This window comes from Bos mutus, unplaced genomic scaffold, assembly GCF_027580195.1.
Source record: "Bos mutus isolate GX-2022 unplaced genomic scaffold, NWIPB_WYAK_1.1 CTG214, whole genome shotgun sequence".
In the NCBI taxonomy this organism is placed as follows: Eukaryota; Metazoa; Chordata; class Mammalia; order Artiodactyla; family Bovidae; genus Bos; species Bos mutus.
Window position 1 is genome coordinate 187,442 of NW_027219597.1, and position 22,623 is coordinate 210,064.

Here is a 22,623-nt window from a genome sequence, read left to right on the forward strand (position 1 = left end):
GAGGACGCGGGCAGGCTTCGGCTCCCTTCGCACCCGTGCGCCCCCACCCACCGCTTTTCTAGCAGGGCAGCTCCAGGTCCACCAGCTGAGCCTGGTGCTCCTCCTCCAGCCTGACCGCATCCGCCAGGGCTCAGGTCCTAGGCCGGGTCCACGTGTGCACTGTGAGCTGTCCCGGGCGGCCACATGTACCGGCTGGCTGTGTGGATCCCCCTTGCCAGGCAGCACACAGCCCCACGCGACCCTCTCAGGGTGTCGCAGTACCTACATGTCCACGGCGGGGCCGCAGTCCGTAGTGAGCGAAAAGGAGCCCTCGGACACGGCCAAGACCAGCACGTGCCACTGGCCGTCCACCAGAGCCGGGCTGCGGAAGGACACTCGGGTCTGCCAGGCGCCTGCCCCGTCCTCGCTGAGGAAGAGGAAGTGCAGCTGGGTGGGTGAGTATCGCAGGCCCAGCAGCAGCGAGTCCCGCTCCTCTGCCACCACCGCCAGCAGGTACTCGTTCTTCTGCAAGAGAGGGGGCGGGTGAGGTGAGGGGCGGGGCAGGTGGTGGGCGGGGTAGGTGAGGGGGCGTGGCGGATGAAGGGGCAGGGCAGGTGAGGGGTTGGGGGCGGGCAAGCGAAGGGCCAGGGTGGGTGAAGTGGCAGGTGAGGGGCAAGTGAAGTTGCGGGGCAGGTGAGGGGTGGCAGGGGCGGAGCAGGTGAGGGGGCGGAGCAGGCACGGGAGCAGGACAGGTGAAGGGGCAGGGGAGGGGAGCAGGTGAGAGCTGGGGCTCCAGACTGTAGTGCCTGAGGCAGTAACCAGAGTCTGTGATAAAACCAAACCAACCGCTGGGGTCCCTGAGGACAGCTACTGTCAGTGAAACAGAAAACTGCGTGTTGGCGAGGATGTGGGGAAATTGGAGGCCCTGTGCGCTGTTGGTGGGGATGGAAAATGGAGTAGTGGTAATACTAATAAAAAACAGAAAGGAACGTTGGGGTACATGTGCCTTTTTGAACTGTGGATTTCTCAGTGTATATGCTCTCCAATTAAGAAATAAAAAAATAAAACAATAAGGAGACTCCTCAAAAAATTTATGTGGAATTACCATCTGACTTAGCAATTCCACTTTTGGCAGACACCCCAAAGGACTGACAGCAGTGTCCGGAAGAGGCAATTGTACACCCCTGTTCTTACCTGTGTTACTCTCAAAAGTTAAAATGTCACAGCAACCAGTGTCCATCAATGAAGAAACGGATAAGTAAGATGTGGTGCATTCATGCAATGAGATATTATTCAACCTTAAAAAGGAAGTTCTGACATCAACCTGGATAAACCTGGAGGACATTACGCTGGGTGATGTAAGCCAGTCACAGAAGGACGACTAGTGTAGAGTGCACTCATATGACATGGCTGAAGGGGTCAGAGTCCGAGACAGAAAGTGGAGTGGGTACCAGGGGCTGGGGGTGTTGGGAGCTATTATCCAGTGTCGGTAGAGGTCCATTTTGGGGAGGATGAAAAAGGTTCTGGAGGTGGGCGGTGGTGATCACTGCACAACAGTGACTGTCCTTACTGCCACTGAACCACACACTTAAAAAGGGCTAGAAGGGAAATGCCACTTTACATGTATTTTTCCACAATTTTAAAAACCTCTCACAACCCGCATGATCACCATCTCCAAACACCAGCAACCCCAGCTGAGCATCACTTTCCAGCTTGAACCACAGAGAGACCATACATACTTGACTGTTTGTTAATGCAACTTAGAGTCTGTTCATTTCTAGCCTAAAAATAAAGAAGGCTGAGTGCCAAAGAATTGATGCTTTCAAACTGTGGTGCTGGAGAAGACTCTTGAGAGTTCCTTGGACAGTGAGGAGATCAAACCAGTCAGTCCTAAAGGAAATCAGCCCTGAATATTCACAGGAAGGACTGATGCTGAAGCTGAAGCGCCAATACTTTGGCCGCCTGATGCGAAGAGCCAACTCACTGGAAAAAGACCCTGGTGATGGGAAAGAATGAGGGCAAGAGGAGAAGGGGGTGACAGAGAATGAGATGGTTGGATGGCATCACCAACTCAACAGACATGAGTTTGAGCAAACTCTGGGAAACAGTGAAGGATGGGGAAGCCTGGCGTGCTGCAGTCCATTGGAGTCACAAACAGTCAGACACAACTTAATGACTGAACAACGATTTCTAGCCTAATATCACAAAAAGGTAAAGAACTGAAAATGATTAAATCTGCATGCTAAGCAGATATGTAAAATATAGAATATAATCTTTTAGCAAGTCTTTGCCCATGTGAAAGTGTGAGTGAAATTTCAAGCAAGTATTACACTAAAACAGAAAGCCTTCATGGTCCTCAAGTTTAACAGCTAATTTAGTAACATCCATGTGAACAGTTTGGGTCACTTGGCCTCTGCCCACTCCGGCGCCAAGGGAACACTTGTGGCCCCTGTGCTTATCTTCCTGTAGAAGGTATCTCCAGAAGCCACCTCTCAGGAGTGTGTGCCTGAGGGCACAGTGGGACAAAATGCTCACGGTGGTGGTTGGGGCAAGGCAGGGGTTGGGAAAGACGCTGACGTCACAGCAAGCGCATCCGGGCTGGACAGGCACCTCCACTCCCCCCACGTTCACCTCCCAGGACCACAGGACCTGAGCAACCCGGTCCTTCCCAGCGAGGGCAGGAGCCCCACCCAGTGTGCCTGCCCAGAGGAGTCAGGCCACTGCCCTTCCAGTGGCTTGTCACTCACCCCCTAGAAATACTTGTAGCTGGAGAAGACCAGTGTCTGGTCAAAACCCTGGGTTTACCCTCAGTGAAGGTGAGATGAACAGAGCAGATCAGGTGATGAACTGAGTTTATTTATCCCCGTGCCCAAGGGGGTGCACCCAAGGTTGGAAGTCAAGGCCAAGTGACCCAGACAGAGGACCTGGAGGGGTAGGGGGGCAATGACCCAGAGACAGCTGGAGGTGATTCCTGGGAGGCAGGAGCCCTGGGAGCCGTGAGCTTGGGGTTCCTGGGGGCAGGAGTGAGAGGTCAGTCAGTCAGGACAGTGGAGACATTGGGGAGCCTGTCCTGAGTGAGGGCAGCCACCCAGCTCAGGTGAGGACAGAGGGAGGGTGGGAGGACCGAGTCACAGGTGGGACCTGAGGCTGGCTGGCCCACAAGTGATGTGCCAGGTCAGCAGCAGGGCTCTGGGGCTGAGACAGGGACACAGCAGGCTGGGCGGGAGCATGTAGGCTGGCAGAGGAGGGACACAGAGGAGGCTGGGCGGCAGCAGCTTGGCTGGCAGGAGGAAATGGGCACGTAGCAGGCGGGGCGGCACACAGGGCGGCAGAGGAGGGACACTGAGGAGGAGGGTCTGCAGCAGGATGAGGGGGCTGAGCAAGGGGAGGCCTCACAGCACACAGGCCTGCAGCAGACAGGGGTGCAGCAGATGGGCCTGCAGCAGACAGGGGTGCAGCAGACAGGCCTGGAGCAGACGGGCCTGCAGCAGACAGGTGTATAGCAGACAGGCCTGCAGCAGACAGGGGTGCAGCAGACGGGCTCACAGCAGGCCTGCTGGCAGGGGGAGGAGGTGCAGCAGGAGGGCTGGCAGCTAGACTGCTGGCAGCATGAGGCCAGGCAGGAGCTGCTGCAGGCTGGCTGGCAGCAGGGGCGGGACTTGCAGCTCACTGGGGCACAGAGGAGGGTCAGGCGGGGGGCTGGGGCGCAGCAGCTGGGGGCACAGCAGGGGGGCTCGCAGCAGCTCTCTGGACAGTCATACATCAGGTCGCTGGAGCAGACAGACAGGGTGGAGGCTGCCATGGTGGAGACGGTGGGGTTGGAGGAGGGTTTGAGTGTGTGTGAGTGTAGAGCTGTGTGAGTGAGGTGCTTGGGATGCAGGGCTTTTATACCTGGCCCCTGGCTTGTGTTGTCCCCACAGGAGATTCCCAGGCCCTCCCTTCCTTGTTGGGGTTGAGAGCTGGCTGCAGGAGCCCCTCATTAGTGCTGGCGTAGTTTCCACAATTGTTTTCACTCATTAAACCCGTGAGCATAAATATACTGCGTAAATGTTGCAGGATGTTTTTCCATTTCTCCTTTGTTTGGCTCCAGAAAAGATATAGAAAATATCTGAGGTAAGATCCTAAAGGAAATCAACCCTGAATATTCACTGGAAGGACTGATGCTGAAGCTGAAGCTCCAATCCTTTGGCCACTGATTCAAAGAGCTGACTCATTAGAAAAGATCCTGATGCTGGGCAAGATTAAAGCAGGAGGAGAAGGGGACAACAGCGGACAAGTTGGTTAGATGGCAACATTGATTCAATGGACGTGAGTCTGAGCAAGCTCTGGGAGATGGTGAAGGACAGGGAAGCCTGTTATGCTGTAGTCCATGGGGTCACGAAGAATGGGACACGACTGAGCAACTGAAAAACAGGAACAATGCTGGGTGAAGGAAGGAAGGAAGGAAGTTTCCTCAGTAAGGAAGTTTCCGCAAATAGATGAGGCAGCCCAGGCACAGAGACGTTAAGCAACCATCTCCAGGTCACACAGCCCAAAGTAACAGGCAGGAAGGCCAGGGGTCTCCAAATGGAGGAAATAGGCTGCAAGTGTCAGACATTTTTATCTCTCTCAAGTGGCAGGAGGAAACAAACTAGTGATATTTTTTCCTTCTCTATACAAATTTGAAAGGAGGTTTCTCTTAAAATACTGTGTTGCCATAATGACACCTGGTTTCACCTGAAGTTAACTATTCTCAAACCTTGAGTTAACCAATGCATTTTTCTTATGGAAATGTTTGTCTTAAGCTATGTTAATGTGCTATGCATTTACCCCAGACTCTGTCTTCAAGTCGGTTCTGCCTAATGGCTCAGAACCTACTTGACAAAACAGTATGTTATACTCAGATATTGTTCCCCTAATCTATGTAAATGAAACTATTTGTATGGTAATCTGCCCTTCTACAAGATTTAAGTCAATCGTTTTATGGCCCGGGATGAATCATCTGGTGCCAACATTATCCCAAAATGCATCTTATGGATGAGGGGCCTGGTGCCATTCTAAGTTTAAAGACATTCCTTTCTTTCATTAACAGACTGCTAGTGACTATATAACATCCAGCTGAAGACTAGCAGGGGGGTACTTTTTCTGCCCCCTTCTGATGCCTATGTCAGAAGCTTTCTCTATCTCCTTTATACTTTAATAAAACTTTATTACGCAAAGCTCTGAGCAATCAAGCCTCATCTCTGGCCCTGGATTGAATTCTTCTCCTCCGGAGGCCAAGAATCCCGGCGTCTTTTCGTTCAGCAACAACCTTTCATCGTCAGGACTGGGACTGGAAGCCAGCCGTCTGTGTATAGGATCGAGGCTCTTAGCCAGGCCTTCCCCCAGGCCAACTTCAGTGCTACTCGCAGAAGGAAGCACGTGTCCAGGGAAGCTTAGCACCAGGCAGCTGAGCTGAAAATTTACAACAGAGGCGGGAAGCAGCAAAATTAACACCACAGAAAATCAACTCTGTGGTTTCCAGCACACTGCTAGTTCCTCCAAACTACAGAGGTAAAGTATGCATGTTTGCTCAGGGGCTCAGTCGTGTCCATCTCTTTTTGACCCCATGGACAGTAGCCCGCCATGTTCCTCTGTCCATGGCATTCTCCAGGCAAGAATACTGGGGTGAGGTGCCACTTCTTACTCCAACAGAGGTAAAGCATAAATCCCCAAATATGATGAGAGAAAATGTAATAAACAGACCATGTGTTTCACTGACACCAAACATGATCACACAGTTGCTAACAAGGAAGAAGGAAGAGCTAGGATAGAACAGTAAAGACAGGACTGAACACGAACCACTCTGAGCTGAGCGAACCAAGGTGCGTGTGTTTGGACTGGAAGGGCCTCATGAATTCAAGAGCATTGGAGTTTTAGAGCCCACCCTAGTCATACATTGGCAGAACTGAATGAAGGGCAGCTCCATCTCCAGGCAGGAAGAAACGGCCAACAGTCTGGAAATGAACCCTGACCGGTCGGACCCCATACCTCTCCCACCAAACAGTGAGAGACACAGAGCTCTGGGGGAACACTGGGGACTAAGACTGATTTTTTTCTTTTTTCAAATTATTACAGCATTCTCCTGCACTGGCAGGCCAAGTCTTTACCAGTAGTGCCACCTGGGAAGCCCCTTATATATTCCTCAAGTAAAGAGAACAGCAGTGTGTTTTCACATAAGCAAGAGCTTGGAAAACACTCTACTCATGTTTCCCTCTTGGAGAAATATTTAAAGAAACAAGACCAACGATGGGACTCCCCTGGAGGTCCAGTGGTTAAGGATCCACCCTCCAGTGCATGGGGTGTGGGTTCAGTCCCTGGTCAGGAGGCCAAGATCCCACACGCCCCTCAGCCAGAAAAACTGAAACACAGAAAAGAAGCAATGTGGTAAAAAATTCAATAAAGACTTTAAAAATGGTCCATGTTAAAAAAGTCTTAAACACAAAAACAGAAAGAAAGAAGACAAACGGCCCAAGTGATGTCACATACAGGAGCACATGGGGAATTAGGCAGGTGTAGGTGCAAAGAATTGATGCTTTTGAACTGTGGTGTTGGAGAAGACTCTTGAGAGTCCCTTGGACTGCAAAGAGATCCAACCAGTCCATTCTAAAGATCAGTCCTGGCTGTTCTTTGGAAGGACTGATGCTAAAGCTGAAACTCCAATACTTTGGGCACCTCATGCGAAGAGTTGACTCACTGGAAAACACTCTGATGCTGGGAGGGATTGGGGGCAGGAGGAGAAGGGGACAACAGAGAATGAGATGGCTGGATGGCATCACCGACTAGATGGTCGTTAGTTTGAGTGAACTCCGAGAGTTGGTGATGGACAGGGAGGCCTGGTGTGCTGTGATTCATGGGGTTGCAAAGAGTTGGACAGGACTGAGCGACTGAACTGAACTGAAGTGAACTGAGGTGAGAAGAAAAGGAAGAAAAGTCTAAACAGAGTTTAGACCTTAGGGTTCTGTTGGTACATACAGTGTCTGACCCTTCTCAGGCAGTGACCCTGGTGAGTTCTGATACTTTATTAATATCAAGTGTATTGAAACTAAGCTTTTGGATTGTTGTTGTTGTTCAGTCACTAAGCTAAGTCCAATTCTTTGTGACCCTATGGACTGCAGCACGCCAGGCTCCTCTGTCCTCCACTGTCTCCTAGAGTTTGCTCAAATTCATACCCACTGAGTCGATGATGCTATCTAAGCATCTCACCCTCTGCCTCTCTCTATTCCATTTGCTATCAATCTTCCCAACATTAGAGTCTTTTCTAATGAGTCAGCTCTTCCCATCAGGTGGCCACAGTATTGGAGCTTCAGCTTTAGCATCAGTCCTTCCAATGAATAGTCAGGCTTGATCTCCTTGCTGTCCAAGGGACTCTCAAGAATCTTTTCCAACACCACAGTTCAAAAGCATCAATTCTTTGGTGCCCAGCCTTCTTTATGGTCCAACTCTCACATCCATACATGACCACTGGAAAAACGACAGCTTAACTAGACAGAGCTTTGTTGGCAAAGTAATGTCTCAGCTTCTTAATATGCTGTCTAGGTTGGTCATAGCTTTTCTTCTAAGGAGCAAGCATCTTTTAATTTCATGGCTGCAGTCACCATCTGCAGTGATTTTGGAGCCCCCAGAAATAAAGTCTGTCACTGTTTCCATTGTTTCCCCATCTATTTCCCATGAAATGATGGGACCAGATGCCATGATCTTAGTTTTTTGAATGCTGAGTTTCATGTCAGATTTTTCACTCTCCTCTTTCACCCTCATCAAGAGGCTCTTTAGTTTCTCTTCACTTTCTGCCATAAGGGTGGTATCATCTGCATCACTAAGCTTGTTGATATTTCTCCTAGTCATCTTGATTCCAGCTTGTACTTCATCCCGCCTGGCATTTTGCATGATGTACTCTGCATATAAGCTAAATAAGCAGGGTGACAATATACAGCCTTGATACTCCTTTCCAATTTGGAACCAGTCCACTGTTACATATCCAGTTCTAATCGTTGCTTCTTGACCCACATTCAGGTTTCTCAGGAGACAGGTAGTGTGGTCTGCTATTCCCATGTCTTTAAACATTTTGCATATATTGGGTTTAATAAAATGTAATTAAATAAACTCTACCTGTCTTTTTTCACTTTTAAATGTGGCTATTATAACAGTTGGGCTTCCCCTGTGGCTCAGCAGTAAAGTATTTGCCTGCTAGCAGGAACTGCAAAAGACATAGATTTGACCTCTGGGTCAGGAAGAGCCCCTGGAGGAGGGCATAGAAACCCACTCCTGTACTCTTGCCTGGAGAAGCTCATGGACAGAAGAGTCAGGCAGGTTACAGCCTATAAGGTCACAAAGAATCAGACACGCTTGAAGCAACTCAGCACACATGCATGCGTATTATAATAGGTACAGTTACATATGAGGCCCCCAGTCAAGGCCCTTCACACTGCCCCGCAGGTGCCTACCCAGCACTGTCCTAAAGGGCCAGGGTATGTCCCTCCTCCCTGTATTTCCCCAGAGGGATAGCTGCCTTAATACTTCAATTCCTGAGGGCATCGCCCAGCAAGCACCTGTCATTTCCAAATAGCCCATCCCCCTTGGCTGTTGGTCCCTGTGATGGATAGTTTCAAGGGTCAACTGACCAGGCCATGGTGCCCAGTTGTCTGGGTAAACATGTCTGGATCATGACACAGTTGCTTTTTAGATGAGAACAATACTGAAATCAGTGGACTAGGAGTAAAACAGATTGCCCTACAAAATGTGGGTGGGCTACACCCAAGCAGTGAAGACAGTGACAACAGACTGAGGTCCCCCAAGGAGAAAGAGATTCTACCAGCTGGTCATCTGTAGCTGCAACACCGACTCTTCCCTGGAAGCTCACCCTGCAGATTTGGGTCTGGCCCGCCTCCAAACTGTGTGAGCTAGCTCCTCAACATCAATCTCTGCATACCTGCACATGTCTTATGGGTTCTTTCTCTGGAGAACCTTGACTCACACAGGCTCCCAACATCACTGCATGTGGCTCTCACCATCCAGACCTTCCCACACAGAGGGAAGCACTCACAGTCCTGTCCAGGGCACTAGGGAATGGCTGGCACCAGCCTGTCTGAAGCTGTTTCTGGAGTAAGCTTTACGTATTCAAGGCAGATGTTTACTAAACGGGGTCTTCTTTGTCCCTAGGGAAGCCCCATGTTCCCAGTGTGCAAGCTTGGGGCCTGAACATATGCCCCACTGCCACCCATCACTCACTTCATGCAGGGGTCTACAGGTGAGCAGGATACTCTGGACTGGAGGCTGCAGTCGAATTATGGCCTCAGGACACCCTGGCAGAGAGTAGCAGGGCGTGGTTAGCCGTGCCTGATGATGTTACAGTCCTGGATACAACTCAAGGCCAGGTTTCTAAACCAGCCCAGACCACTGTCCACAACAAAGGTCTTTCCCAGGGTTTGAAGAGATACGCATTCAAGGCACAGAGACGACATGACAATGACTTTATTTGTTAATAGGCAGACCCCTCACCTAGGTCAGGACAAAATCCATGACCAACAAGGATGGAGAGCCGCATGCTGGCTGACACTCAGGGCCTGGAGGGAACTAGGAGCCAGCCCAGGCTGCTCACAGGAAACTCTGGGGCAGAAGGAGAACCCAGACTGGCCTAAGGCTACAGAAATTTCAGGTGAAAGTCAGCGTTGGCCCTGGAAGGAGTTGGCAATGTGCCAGGTCAGCAACAGGGCTCTGGGGCTGAGGTTGGGATGCAGCAAGTAGGGCGGGAGCACGCGGGCCGGCAGAGCAGGGACACGCAGGAGGCCGGGCGGCAGCAGCTGGGCTGGCAGGAGGAGGTGGGCACACAGCAGGCGGGGCGGCACACAGGACGGCAGAGGAGGGACACGGAGGAGGAGGGTCTGCAACTGACCGAGGAGCAGGGATTGGGCTGGCAGCACAAGGAGGCTGAGCAAGGGGAGGACTCACAGCACACGGGCCTGCAGCAGACAGGTGTGCAGCAGACGGGCCTGCAGCAGACAGGTGTGCAGCAGACAGGCCTGCAGCAGAGAGGTGTGCAGCAGATGGGCCTGCAGCAGACAGGTGTGCAGCAGACAGGCCTGCAGCAGACGGGCTCACAGCAGGCCTGCTGGCAAGGGGAGGAGGTGCAGCAGGAGGACTGGCAGCTAGACTGCTGGCAGCACAAGTCCGTGCAGGAGCTGCTGCAGGCTGGCTGGCAGCAAGGGCTGGACTCGCAGCTCACTGGGGCACAGAGCAGGGTCAGGCGGGGGGCTGGGGCACAGCAGCTGGGGGCACAGCAGGGGGGCTCGCAGCAGCTCTCTGGACAGTCGTCCACCTGCCAGGAGGAGCTGGTGCAGGAGTCACAGGACCCGGGCAGGCAGACCCGGCTGCCGTAGCTCAAGTCACTGGAGCAGACAGACAAGGCAGAGGAAGCCATGGTGGAGGCGGTGGGGCTGGAGGAGGGTGAGGATGTGAGTGTGTGTGAGTGAGTGAGTGAGTGAGTGTGTGAGCACTGCTCAGGGCTGTGGGCCTTTTATACCCTGTCCAGGTGTATGTTGGGCCAGCTGAAGGCTCCCTGAGGCTTCCCTTTCCTTGTTGGTGTTTTGAGCCCCTATTACTTCTTGTTTATTTACACAAGAGTTTGCTGCTTATATAATGCATGTCCTGGTTGAGGGCTGGATCACCCTGAGCTGTGTGAGGTTCTCTAAGCAAACACAGGATTAATCTAGGGTCCCGGAGCCCCACCTGTGTGTGCCTGCAGGCTCTCCTCTCCCACCTGTCTCCATGGCTCTGCAGGGGAGCGGCTGTGAACCCCCGTCTCAGAGACTTGGCATCACAGAGCTCAAAGTTGGGACAGTGCTGTCACCTGCTGTAGGACATCCCTCTCAAGCACCAGGGCTGAACAGTGGACAGACCAGCCAAAGGGAGAAGGAGTGAGTGAGAAGAACCAAGACATGTCTCAAGCACAGCGCAGGATGGAGGGAAGGTCCAGCTGCGTCAGACGAGGTTTCCAGGGACAGAATGTGTGCAGCAAAGGGAGAAACAGAACACTTTCCAGAGAGAAGGGAGAGAAACACGGTGCTTCCGATTTGGGACTTGGACCGAACTAGGACAAGAGGAATGGAAAACGGTGCGTGTCTGACACACTGGTGAAATGTCTGACGCCAAATACGAGGAAACAGCCTAAAAGCTTCCAGAGAGTTTGGCATCTGACTTCACTCAGCCAATCAACATATCTGAAGACAGTGCAACCAACTCTTGAAAGTCTGAGGAAATGGATTATCGGGTGGATGGAGATTAGAGCATTTTGGATAAGACAGCTATTCTGAAAAGAAGCCACTCATATAGTTTCTACAAAAACCACCTTGAGAGTACATGGTCCAGAAAAAGAGCGAGCCCAAAGGCAGGCAGAATATAAAAAAGAATAATAAAGAACAACAAAGTCAGCAAAAAGCAGACAGAGGGAGAGGAGGTCCATCGGCTTGACCCTGTAGAAGCAAGTGCCTGATGGCTGCCCCGCCCCTCTGGCCTTTGACAGACTCTTTCCCGCGTGCAGGTCTCTGAGTTTGACCAATGCAGACACATCCCCACCAGACCATAGAGGCCCCCAAACTCCTGTCCCACTGGAATTAGCTCCTCCTTCCGCCCAAAGCCCCAGGCAAGTGCTGATTCAAAATCACTGCAGTTGTGACTTTTCTAGGAGGTCCTTGCCTACACTGGCATGGTAATGGTTTTTAATTCGAGCCTTTCTCATAGATATGAAGGGGACTTTGTGGCAGTTTTAATTTGCACTTCCCTACTGAGTAATGATGCGGAGCATCATTTTATATGCTTATTTGCCATCCCTGCATCTTCTTTGGTATTTCTTCAAATCTTTACGCCCTTTTCTTTGTTAGTTTTTCTTGATGTTGGATTTTGAGTGTTCTTTATATATTTTGGATATAAGTACTTTAGTCAGATGTGTGATTTGCAAATATTTTCTCCAAGTCTATGGCTTGTGTTTTCATTCTTTAAGAGTGCCTTTTGATGAACAATACAATTTAATACTGATAAAGTCCAGGGTATTCCTTTTTTTCTTTTAGCGATCATGCTTTTGGTATTGAATCTAAGAACTCTGTCTAACCACAAGGTCACAAAGATTTTCTCCTATGTCTTCCTCTGCTGCTGCTGCTGCTGCTGCTGCTGCTGCTAAGTCGCTTCAGTTGTGTCCGACTCTGTGCGACCCCATAGATGGCAGCCCACCAGGCTCCCCCATCCCTGGGATTCTTTTCTGTATCATTCATCTGGGCCTTTACCTTTGCTAGCATTGGACTGTTTTGATTATTGGCACCCCATTCCAGTACCCTTGCCTGGAAAATCCCATGGACAGAGGAGCCTGGTGGGCTGCAGTCCATGGGGTCGCTAAGAGTCGGACACGACTGAGCGACTTCACTTTCACTTTTCACTTTCATGCACTGGAGAAGGAAATGGCAACCCACTCCAGTGTTCTTGCCTGGAGAATCCCAGGGACGGGGGAGCCTGGTGGGCTGCCGTCTATGGGGTCGCACAGAGTCAGACACGACTGAAGCGACTTAGCAGCAGCAGCAGCATGGTAAATACTAAAGTCAGATAGGATAAAACCTCCAACTTTCTTCCTCATTTTCAAATTTTGTGGCTCCTTGAGCTCCTTTGCCTTTCCAAATAATTTTAGGGTTAACTTATTGATACTAACAAAGAAATCCTATTTGTTATTGGAATTACTTTGAATCTATAGATCAATTTGGAGGTGATGTGTTGTGTTTAGTCGCTTAGTCGTGTCCCACTCTTCGTGACCCCATGGACTGTAGCCCGCCAGGCTCCTCTGTCTATGGGGATTTTCCAGGCAAGAATACTGGAGTGGGTTGCCAAGCCCTCCTCCAGGCGATCTTTCCAAGCCAGGGATTCAACCCATACATCTCAGCCACCAGGGAAGCCCCGGTGTGGGTAGTCTGTCACTTCTCCAGGGGATCTTCCCAACCCAAGAATCAAACCAGGGTATCCTGCCTTTCAGGCAGATCCTTTACCAGCTTGACAAAAGGAAAAATAAAAGGGATTTAAGTTGAAAAACGGAGAAGGTAATGGTAACCCACTCCAGTACTCTTGCCTGGAAACACCCATGGACGGAGGAGCCTGGTAGGCTGTAGTCCACGTGGTCACTAAGAGTTGGGCACGACAGAGCGACTTCCCTTTCACTTTTCACTTTCATGCATTGGAGAAAAAAATGGCAACCCACTCCAGTTTTTTTTTTAAACTTTACAATATTGTATTGGTTTTGCCATATATCAACATGAATCCGCCACAGGTATACACGTGTTCCCCATCCTGAACCCTCCTCCCTCCTCCTTCCTTGTACCATCCCTCTGGGTCGTCCCAGTGCACCAGCCCCAAGTATCCAGTATCGTGCATCGAACCTGGACTGGCAACTCGTTTCATATATGATATTATACATGTTTCAATGCCATTGTCCCATATCATCCCACCCTCTCCCTCTCCCACGGAGTCCAAAAGACTGTTCTATACATCAGTGTCTCTTTTGCTGTCTCGGATACAGAGTTATTGTTACCATCTTTCTAAATTCCATACATATGCGTTAGTATACTGTATTGGTGTTTTTCTTTCTGGCTTACTTCACTCTGTATAATAGGCTCCAGTTTCATCTACCTCATTAGAACTGATTCAAATGTATTCTTTTTAATGGCTGAGTAATACTCTATTGTGTATATGAATGGATAAGAAAGCTGTGGTACATATACACACTCCAGTGTTCTTGCCTGGAGAATCCCAGAGATGGGGGAGCCTGGTGGGCTGCCGTCTATGGGGTCGCACAGAGTCAGACATGACTGAAGTGACTTAGCAGCATCAAGTTGAAAAAGAAGTAAAATCATCTCCATTCACAGATGTTATATATACATAATCCTTATGTGTACAAAATCTGAAAAATTCCATACCTACACACAAAACCATTACAACTAATATGTGAATTCAGCAAAACAGCAGGATACAAAGTCAATATACAAAAAATTAGTTGTATTTCTATACACTAATAATGAATAACCCTAAAAGGAAATTACAAAAATGATTCCATTTAGAATATCATCAAAAAAGTAAAATACTTAGGAGTTAATCAAGGAGGTCAAAAACTTATCCAGTGAAAACTACAAATCATTGTTGAAAGAAATGAAAGAAGACATAAGTAAATGGAAAGACACCCCATATTTATGGATTGGAAGCTTTAATATTGTTAAGATATCATTACTGTCCAAAGCAATCTATATATTTAATACAGTTGCTATCAACATCTTGATGACTTTTTACAGAAATATAAAAAGACTCATTCTAAAATTCATATGGAATTTTAAGGGACCTTGAATAACCAAAAAAAAAAAAAAATCCTGAAAAAGGACAAAGCCAGAGGAATCATACTCCCTGATTTCAAAGCTCACTACAAAGCGACAGTAATCAAATAGAGTGGCACTGGCACAAAGTCAGACATAGAGATGAATGGAAGAGAATACAGGATCCAAAAACAAACCCTCACACGTTAGGTCAAACCATTTTTGACAAGGGCATTAAGTCCATTCACTGGAGAAAAGACAGTCTTTTCAACAAATGGTTCTAGGAAAATTGGATATTCACATGCACAAGAATGAAGTTAGATCCATACCTAACATCATACACAAAATTAACTCAAAGTGGATCCTCAATCTAAATGTAAGACCTGTAACTATAAAACGCTTTGAAGAAAAAATAGGACAAAACTTCACAACCTTGAATTTGGCAGTCATTTCCTGGATATGACACCAATGACATAGTCAGCATAAGAAAATATAGAAACGGGACTTCATGAAAATTTTAAATATTTTTCATCAAAATGTAGTATCAACAGAGAACAAAGGTAACCCAAAGAAATGTGAGGAAAGATTTGAAAATCATATATCTGATAAGAGATTGATATCCAGAAAATATAGAGAACTCCTAAAACTCAATAACAACCACAACAAAAAACCTAACTCAGAAATGAGCAAAGGCCATGAATAGACATTTTTCCAAAGAAGATATACAAATGGCCAATAAGCACATGAAAATATACTGAATGTAACTAATCATTAGAGAAATGCAAATCAAAACTACAGTGAGGTACCACCTTATACCTCTTAGTATAATGACCATTTATTTTAAAAAACAACATAAATACTGGTGAGACTGTGAAGAAACTGGAACGCTTGTACACTGTTGGTGGGAACATGAACTGGTACATCTACGTGGAAATCAGTATGATGGTTCTTCAAAATTAAAAGTAGAATTACTGTATGATCCAGTATTTCTACTAGGTCCATGCTGAAAAGAATTGAAAGCTGAATCTTGAAGAGCTATTTGTAAAACCACATTCACAGAAGCATTTTTCACAATAGCTGAAAAGTGGAAGCCATTCAGGTGTTCACTGATGGATGAATGGATAAGCAAAATGAGGTATACCCATAGAATGGAATATTATTCACCCATTAACAGGAAGTAAATCCGGCACTTATGGACAAAGCATGAGGACATTATGGTAAGATAAATAAGCCAGTCACAAAAAGACAAACACTTTGGGATTTCATCTACACGAAGTACTTTAGAGACAAAAAGTAGAATGATGCTTTCCAGGAGCTGTGAGAAAGGAAGTATGGGAATTGTTGTTTAATGTGTATAGAGTTTGTTTTGCAAGATAAAGAGTTCCAAGTATGGACAGTGGTGATGGTTACACATGGTTATGAATGTACTTAATACCACTGAACTGTACACTTTAAAGTGGTTAAGGTTGTAAACTTTGTGTTATGAATATTTTCCCTCAAAAAAAAAAATAGAAAAAGGCTATAAGGCATGAAGGAACATGAAGGAAACGTAAGTGCACAGTCCTAAGTGAAAGAAGCCAATCTGAAAAGTTTCCACTCCTGATGGTTCCAAGGATATGACATTCTGGAAAAGACAAAACTATGGAGTCGGTAAAAAGATCAGTGGTTGCCAGGGGTTAGCAGGGAAGAAGAGATGAACAGATGGAGCACAGAGGATTTTTAGGGCAGGGAAACTATTCCGTAATGCTCCACATGTGCTATAATACAGTTATCAAAACACATAGAACTTAGCAACAGCAAGAGTGAACTCTATGTAAACAATAGACTTTGGGTGATATTAACATGTCAGTGTAGGTTTATCCATTATAACAAATGTAGCCCATTTGTAACAAATGCATCAAATCACAAGATACTGATGGTGGGTAGGCTGCACCTGTGTGAGGGTGTGACTATATAGGAACTCTATACCTCCCACTCAGTTTTGCTCTGAACCTAAAACTGCCCTAAAAAACAAGATATGTTAAGTTGATACAGGACAATTGAGGAGATCTGGGTTTTTTTAAGTGAATTTTGGTTATTTGTGCCTTCAAAGAATGAGTCCATATCACCTTAATTGCTTATTGCATTTCCTTTTAATATCTGGGCGTCTGTGCTAAGTTCTCCTCTTCCATTCCTACTATTTTCTCTCAGAATTGAGGCAACATCCTTCGGAAGAGCCACCCCATGTCCTGAGACTTATGAATATTTCCAACAGGCTGGTGGGGGCAGGTCCATTTAAGGCTGTCTCTCATCTCTGCCAATCAGTCCAGCTAACTTTATGGGTTTTCCCAGGCTCAGCCTCACACCTGTTTGCTTATCATTTCTCAGGGGACACTTAAGGGAGGCCCTCCGTGGACAGGGGAGTTTCTCAGAACAGCTCTCTTCTCTCTGGCATCCTGACCCCGGACACTAGCTGCCCCACAACGCCCCCAATTCCAAGACCAGCTCTAAAACTGAGGGATCCATGGCACTCCACCTGGGTTTCTGGCCTGGGTCCTGGAAACATTCTCGAGGGGGTGAGCTGGGCAGCTGTGAGACCCACTCAGTTTCTTTCCCCTCCCAGGTGGGCCTGTGCTGTCCTCCTCAAGTCCAGCATCTCAACCTCCTTGTGTCCGGACCTTGTTAGTTCTCTGGATCAGTCGGGGGGGAAGGTCATCCAGGCCCTCTCACCCCACACGGTTGGAGCAGCCTCCCCCTCCCACCACATTTCTGCTAAAAGTGCAGACCCACTGGCTGACCAAAGGGGTGACCCCAGCCACATACAGGTTGTGTCACATGGGGTCCTTAGGTCACCCGCATGGAGCGGACTCAAGGGGCCAGTTCCATATGTTTCAAGTGGGCAGGAACAGTCCAGGGAGCCTGAGAAACCCCTAGACCATGACAGGTCTGCAGGGGACCAGCCACAGGACAGGGCCTGAACAGGCACTGACTTCCTGGAGAAGCAGGAGCCCCATATGGTGACCTTGTCCAGAGGGGTCAGGCCAATGCCCTTTGGGGTCTCAGTCACTTACTGCCGGGGCTTCCCCAGTGACTCAGACAGTGAAGAACCTGCCTGCAATGCAGGAGATCCAGGTTCGAACCCTGAGTCAGGAAGATCCCCTGGAGAAGGAAATAGCAACCCACTCCAGTATTCTTGCCTGGAGAATTCCATGGACAGAGGAACCTGGTGGGCTACAGTCTATGGGGTCTCAGAGAGTCGGACATGACTGAGTGACTAACACGCTCGCTTACCAACAGAAATGCTTTTGGCTGGAGGAGACTAGTGTCAGGTCACAATCGTGTGCTTCCTTCCACCCCTGCACCCACCCCAACAGAGAACCACATGAAGGGAGCAATCAGGTGATGACGTGAGTTTATTTATCCAGGTGCCTGATGGGGGTGCTGACTGGTTGGAAGTCCAGGCCAAGTGACCCAGCTAGAGGATCTGGAGGGGTAGGGGGGCAGGTGACCCAGAGACAGCTGGAGGTGACTCCTGGGAGGCAGAAGCCCCAGGGAGCCGTGAAGTCGGGGTTCCTGGGGCAGGAGTGAGAGGTCAGTCAGTCAGGACAGTGGACACATCGGGGACCCTGTCCTGAGTGAGGGAAACCACCCAGCCCAGATCAGGACAGAGGACCAAGTCACAGGTGGAACCTGAGCTCGGCTGGCTCTGTGGTGACATGCCAGGTCAGCAGCAGGGCTCCAGGGCCGAGGTTGGGATGCAGCAGGCCGGGCGGGAGCATGCGGGCCTGCAGAGGAGGGACACGGAGGAGGCCGGGCGGCAGCAGCTGGGCTGGCAGGAGGACTTGGGCACACAGCAGGCGGGGCGGCACACGGGGCGGCAGAGGAGGGACACAGAGGTGGAGGGTTTGCAGCAGGACGAGGGGGCTGAGCAGGGGGAGGCCTCACAGCACACGGGCCTGCAGCAGACAGGCGTGCAGCAGACAGGGGTGCAGCAAACAGCACAGGAGGCCTGCTGGCAGGGAGAGGAGGTGCAGCAGGAGGGCTGGCAGCTAGACTGATGGCAACATGAGGAGGTAGAACAGGGGGAGGCCTCACAGCAGACCGGCCTGCAGCAGACAGGTGTGCAGCAGACGGGCCTGCAGCAGATGGGTCTGCAGCAGACAGGTGTACAGCAGACGGGCTTGCAGCAGACAGGTGTGCAGCAGACGGGCCTGCAACAGACAGGCCTGCAGCAGACCGGCTCAGAGCAGGCCTGCTGGCAGGGGGAGGAGGTGCAGCAGGAGGACTGGCAGCTAGATTGCTGGCAGCAGGAGGCTGGGCAGGAGCTGCTGCAGGCTGGCTGGCAGCAAGGGCTGGACTCGCAGCTCACTGGGGCACAGAGGAGGGTCAGGCGGTGGGCCGGGGCACAGCAGCTGGGGGCACAGCAGGGGGGCTCGCAGCAGCTCTCTGGACAGTCATAGCTCATGTCGCTGGAGCAGACGGACATGGTGGAGGCTGCCATGGTGGAGGTGGTGGGGCTGGAGGAGGGTTTGTGTGTGTGTGAGTGTATGAGCTGTGTGTGTGAGGTGCTTGGGGATGCAGGGCTTTTATACCTGGCCGTTGGCTTGTGTTGTCCCCACAGGAGACTCCCAGGCCCTCCCTTCCTTGTTGGGGTTGAGAGCTGGCTGAAGGAGCCCCTCATTAGTGCTGGCATAGTTTCCACAATAGTTTTCACTCATTAAACCTGTGAGCGTAAATATCCCATGTTGCAGGATGTTTTTCCATTTCTCCTTTGGCTCCAGAAAAGATATAGAAAATATCTAGGTAAGATCCTACATGAAATGAACCCTGAATATTCATTGGAAGGACTGATGCTGAAGCTGAAGCTCCAATCCTTTGGCCACTGTTTCAAAGAGCTGACTCATTAGAAAAGACCCTGATGCTGGGCAAGATTAAAGCAGGAAGAGAAGGGGACAACAGAGGACGAGTTGGTTACATAGTATCATTGACTTAATGGACATGAGTTTGTGCAAGCTCTGGGAGATGGTGAACGACAGGGAAGCCTGCTGTGCTGTATAGTCCATGGGGCCACGAAGAGTGGGACACGACTGAGCGACTGAACAACAGGAACAATGCTGATGAGGTTTAGAGGTGATCATCTCTCTAAATTGGTGAATTTAGATGTTGAGCTCTCCTCTGTTTGAGGTGCAGTACTTTTAATAATATTTTGAGTTTTACGCATTTTTAAACTTAGGTGTAAAGTGACATGTGCACGTCTGTAAAATGCAAGTGGTCCAGGGGATGTGACCGTGCAACCAGGTGAGAGTCGTGTTCAGCAGGGGCTGGGAGATCCTGGCACTCACCCCAGCAGCTGCTCTGCCAGCAGGAAGCATGGTGACAGGGACATCCAGTCCCCTGCAGCCCAGCCAGTGTGCCTGAGAGGAGCGTTAACGGAGCGTGGTCATACGTGGAGTCTGTTAGGAGATTTCAGGGAGCAGCGCTCACAGGTGTCTGAGTCAGGGGCCGCGTTCATCAACATTTCACCCAGACCCAACTGCTCACAGCACACCCTGTGCACCACACACTTCTCATCTGAGCAATCTGCCCCCCTGGCCTGCCTTCCTCAAGGGGAATGTCCTGAAAGACCCAGAGAGAGGGAGGGTCTCCTCCTGGAGAACCGCGTGTGAGCAGCGGAGACTCGAGGACCCAAGGCAACACCCAGAAGTAAAGCTCAGGCAAGAGTTGGTTTTCCTTGTGGATACAAGAAGATGTGGTCCCAGGGAGCCTGGAACAGCAAGTCAGCAAGGGCTGACTCTGGGGAAGACAGTGACATCTAGGCAGTGGTCATCACGGTGGCCCTGACCATGGCTGTGGGGTCAGATGACACTGTCTGAGCACCTGTTCTAGGCCAGGTGGTGAGCTGAATGCTCTACACCTGCCAAGTCACTTGATTTCACATCCACTCAGCAAGGAAGTTTCTGTAAGTAGGTGAGGAAGCCCAGGCACAGAGAAGTTAAGCAACCATGTCCAGGTCACACAGCCCAAAGTCTCAGGACTGGGACTGGAAGCCAGCCGTCTGTGTATAGGATCGAGGCTCTTAGCCAGGCCTTCCCCCAGGCCAACTTCAGTGCTACTCGCAGAAGGAAGCATGTGTCCAGGGAAGCTTAGCACCAGGCAGCTGAGCTGAAAATTTACAACAGAGGCGGGAAGCAGCAAAATTAACACCACAGAAAATCAACTCTGTGGTTTCCAGCACAAACACTGCTACTTCCTCCAATCCACAGAGGTAAAGTATGCATGCTTGCTCAGGGGCTCAGTCGTGTCTGACTCTTTGTGACCCCATGGACTGTAGCCTGCCAGGTTCCTCTGTCCATGGGATTCTCCAGGCAGGAATACTAGAGTAAGGTGCTACTTATTCCAACAGAGTGTAGTGAAATTTGCTCAGTCGTGTCTGTCTTTTTGTGACCCCATAGATTATACAGTCCAAGGAATTCTCCAGGCCAGAACACTGGAATAGGTAGCCTTTCCCTTCTCCAGGGGATCTTCCCAACCCAGGGATCAAACCCAGGTCTCCCACATTGCAGGCAGATTCTTTACCAGCCAGCCACAAGGGAAGCCCAAAAGATGTAAAGCATAAATCTCCAAATATGATGAGAGAAAATGTAATAAACAGACCATGTGTTTCGCTGACACCAAACGTGATCGCTCAGTTGCTAACAAGGAAGAAGGAAGAGCTAGGACAGAACAGTAGACAGGACTGAACACGAACCACTCTGAGCTGAGCGCACCAAGCTGTATGTGTTTGGACTGGAAGAGCCTCATGAATTCAAGAGCACTGGATTTTTAGAGCCCACCATAAACATACATTCAGTCAGTTCAGTTCAGTCACTCAGTCATGTCCGACTGTGACCCCATGGACTGCAGCACGTCAGGCCTCCCTGTCCATCACCAACTCCTGGAGTTCACTCAAACTCACGTCCATTGAGTCAGTGATACCATCAAACCATCTCATCCTCTGTCATCCCCTTCTCCTCCTTCCTTCAATCTTTCCCCCATCAGGGTCTTTTCAAATGAGTCAGCTCTTCGCATCAGGTGGCCAAAGGATTGGAGTTTCAGCTTCAGCATCAGTCCTTCCAATGAACATTCAGGACTTATTTCCTTTAAGATGGACTGGTTAGATCTCTTGCAGTCCAAGGGACTCTCAAGAGTCTTCTCCAACACCACAGTTCAAAAACATCAATTCTTCTGAGCTCAGCTTTCTTTATGGTCCAACTCTCACATCCACACACAACTACTGGAAAAACCATAGACCAGACAGACCTGTGTTGGCAAAGTAATGTCTCTGCTTTTCAATATGCTTTCTAGGTTGGTCATAACTTTTCTTGTAAGGAATAAGCGTATTTTTATTTAATGGCTGCAGTCACCATCTGCAGTGATTTTGGAGCTCCCTAAAAAATCAAGTCTGCCACTGTTTCCACTGTTTCTCCATCTATTTGCCATGAAGTGATGGGACCAGATGCCATGATCTTTGTTTTCTGAATGTTGAGCTTAAGCCAACCTTTTCACTCTCCTCTTTATCTTTCATCAAGAAGCTCCTTAGTTCTTCTTCACTTTCTGCCATAAGGGTGGTGTCATCTGCATATCTGAGGTTATTGATATTTCTCCCAGCAATCTTGATTCCAGCTTGTGCTTAGCCAGCCCAGTATTTCTCATGATGTACTCTGCATGTAAGTTAAATAAGCATGGTAACAATATAGAGCCTTGATGCATTTTTTTTCCCTATTTGGAACGAGTCTGTTGTTCCATGTCTAGTCCTAACTGTTGCTTCCTGACCTGCATACAGATTTCTCAAGAGACAGGTCAGGTGGTGTGGTATTCCCATCTCTTTCAGAATTTTCCACAGTTTATTGTGATCCACACAGTCAAAGGCTTTGGCATAGTCAGTAAAGTAGAAATAGATGCTTCTCTGGAACTCTCTTGCTTTTTTGATGATCCATCAGATGTTGGTAATTTGATCTCTGGTTCCTCTGCCATTTCTAAAACCAGCTTGAACTCTGGTAGTTCACAGTTCATGTACTGTTGAAGCCTGGCTTGGAGAATTTTGAGCATGATTTTGGTAGCGTGTGAGATGAGTGCAGTTGTGCGGTAGTTTGAGTATTCTTTGGCATTGCCTTTCTTAGGGATTGGAATGAAAACTAACATTTTCCAGTCCTGTGGCCACTGCTGAGTTTTCCAAACTGGCAGTTTTTAAATGAACTGAATGAAGGGCAGCTCCATCTCCAGGTAGGAAGAAATGGCCGACAGTCTGGTCTGGAAATGAACTATTACCAGGCAG

At 49.1% G+C, this 22,623-nt stretch overlaps 4 protein-coding genes across 4 annotated transcripts in view; all 4 read right to left on the reverse strand.

The window, feature by feature from the left end:
* Positions 1–22,623, reverse strand: part of TSPEAR (thrombospondin type laminin G domain and EAR repeats) — a 143,000-nt gene that overhangs the window by 25,232 nt on the left and 95,145 nt on the right. The window contains exon 3 of the mRNA XM_070366815.1: positions 266–504. Within this exon, the coding sequence (XP_070222916.1) occupies positions 266–504 (239 nt within the window). The remainder of the gene's footprint in view (positions 1–265; positions 505–22,623) is intronic.
* LOC106700751 (keratin-associated protein 10-8-like) lies at positions 3,155–3,781 on the reverse strand. Its single transcript, XM_070366816.1, has 2 exons — positions 3,387–3,781; positions 3,155–3,335 (listed from the first exon to the last, which is right to left on the reverse strand). The coding sequence occupies exons 1-2, from the start codon at positions 3,779–3,781 to the stop codon at positions 3,155–3,157; spliced, it is 576 nt and encodes a 191-aa protein (XP_070222917.1).
* Positions 9,698–10,414, reverse strand: LOC138986840 (keratin-associated protein 10-8-like). The gene has a single exon (XM_070366801.1). It carries the CDS (start codon positions 10,412–10,414, stop codon positions 9,698–9,700), a length of 717 nt encoding a protein of 238 aa, XP_070222902.1.
* LOC102264845 (keratin-associated protein 10-8) lies at positions 18,034–18,810 on the reverse strand. The gene is made up of 2 exons (XM_070366802.1): positions 18,412–18,810; positions 18,034–18,318 (listed from the first exon to the last, which is right to left on the reverse strand). Exons 1-2 carry the CDS (start codon positions 18,808–18,810, stop codon positions 18,034–18,036), a joined length of 684 nt encoding a protein of 227 aa, XP_070222903.1.

What these genes read in the sequence shown, in the direction of transcription:
- LOC106700751 (XM_070366816.1), bottom strand. Translation starts at nt 3,781, where the DNA reads ATGGCAGCCTCCACCCTGTCTGTCTGCTCCAGCGACCTGATGTATGAC. An exon ending in TGCACCCCTGTCTGCTGCAG is followed by an intron (nt 3,336 to 3,386) that starts GCCTGTGTGCTG and finishes ATCCTGCTGCAG; the next exon opens with ACCCTCCTCCTCAGTGTCCC.
- LOC102264845 (XM_070366802.1), bottom strand. Translation starts at nt 18,810, where the DNA reads ATGGCAGCCTCCACCATGTCCGTCTGCTCCAGCGACATGAGCTATGAC. An exon ending in CACCTGTCTGCTGCAGGCCG is followed by an intron (nt 18,319 to 18,411) that starts GTCTGCTGTGAG and finishes CCCTGCCAGCAG; the next exon opens with GCCTCCTGTGCTGTTTGCTG.
- LOC138986840 (XM_070366801.1), bottom strand. Translation starts at nt 10,414, where the DNA reads ATGGCTTCCTCTGCCTTGTCTGTCTGCTCCAGTGACTTGAGCTACGGC.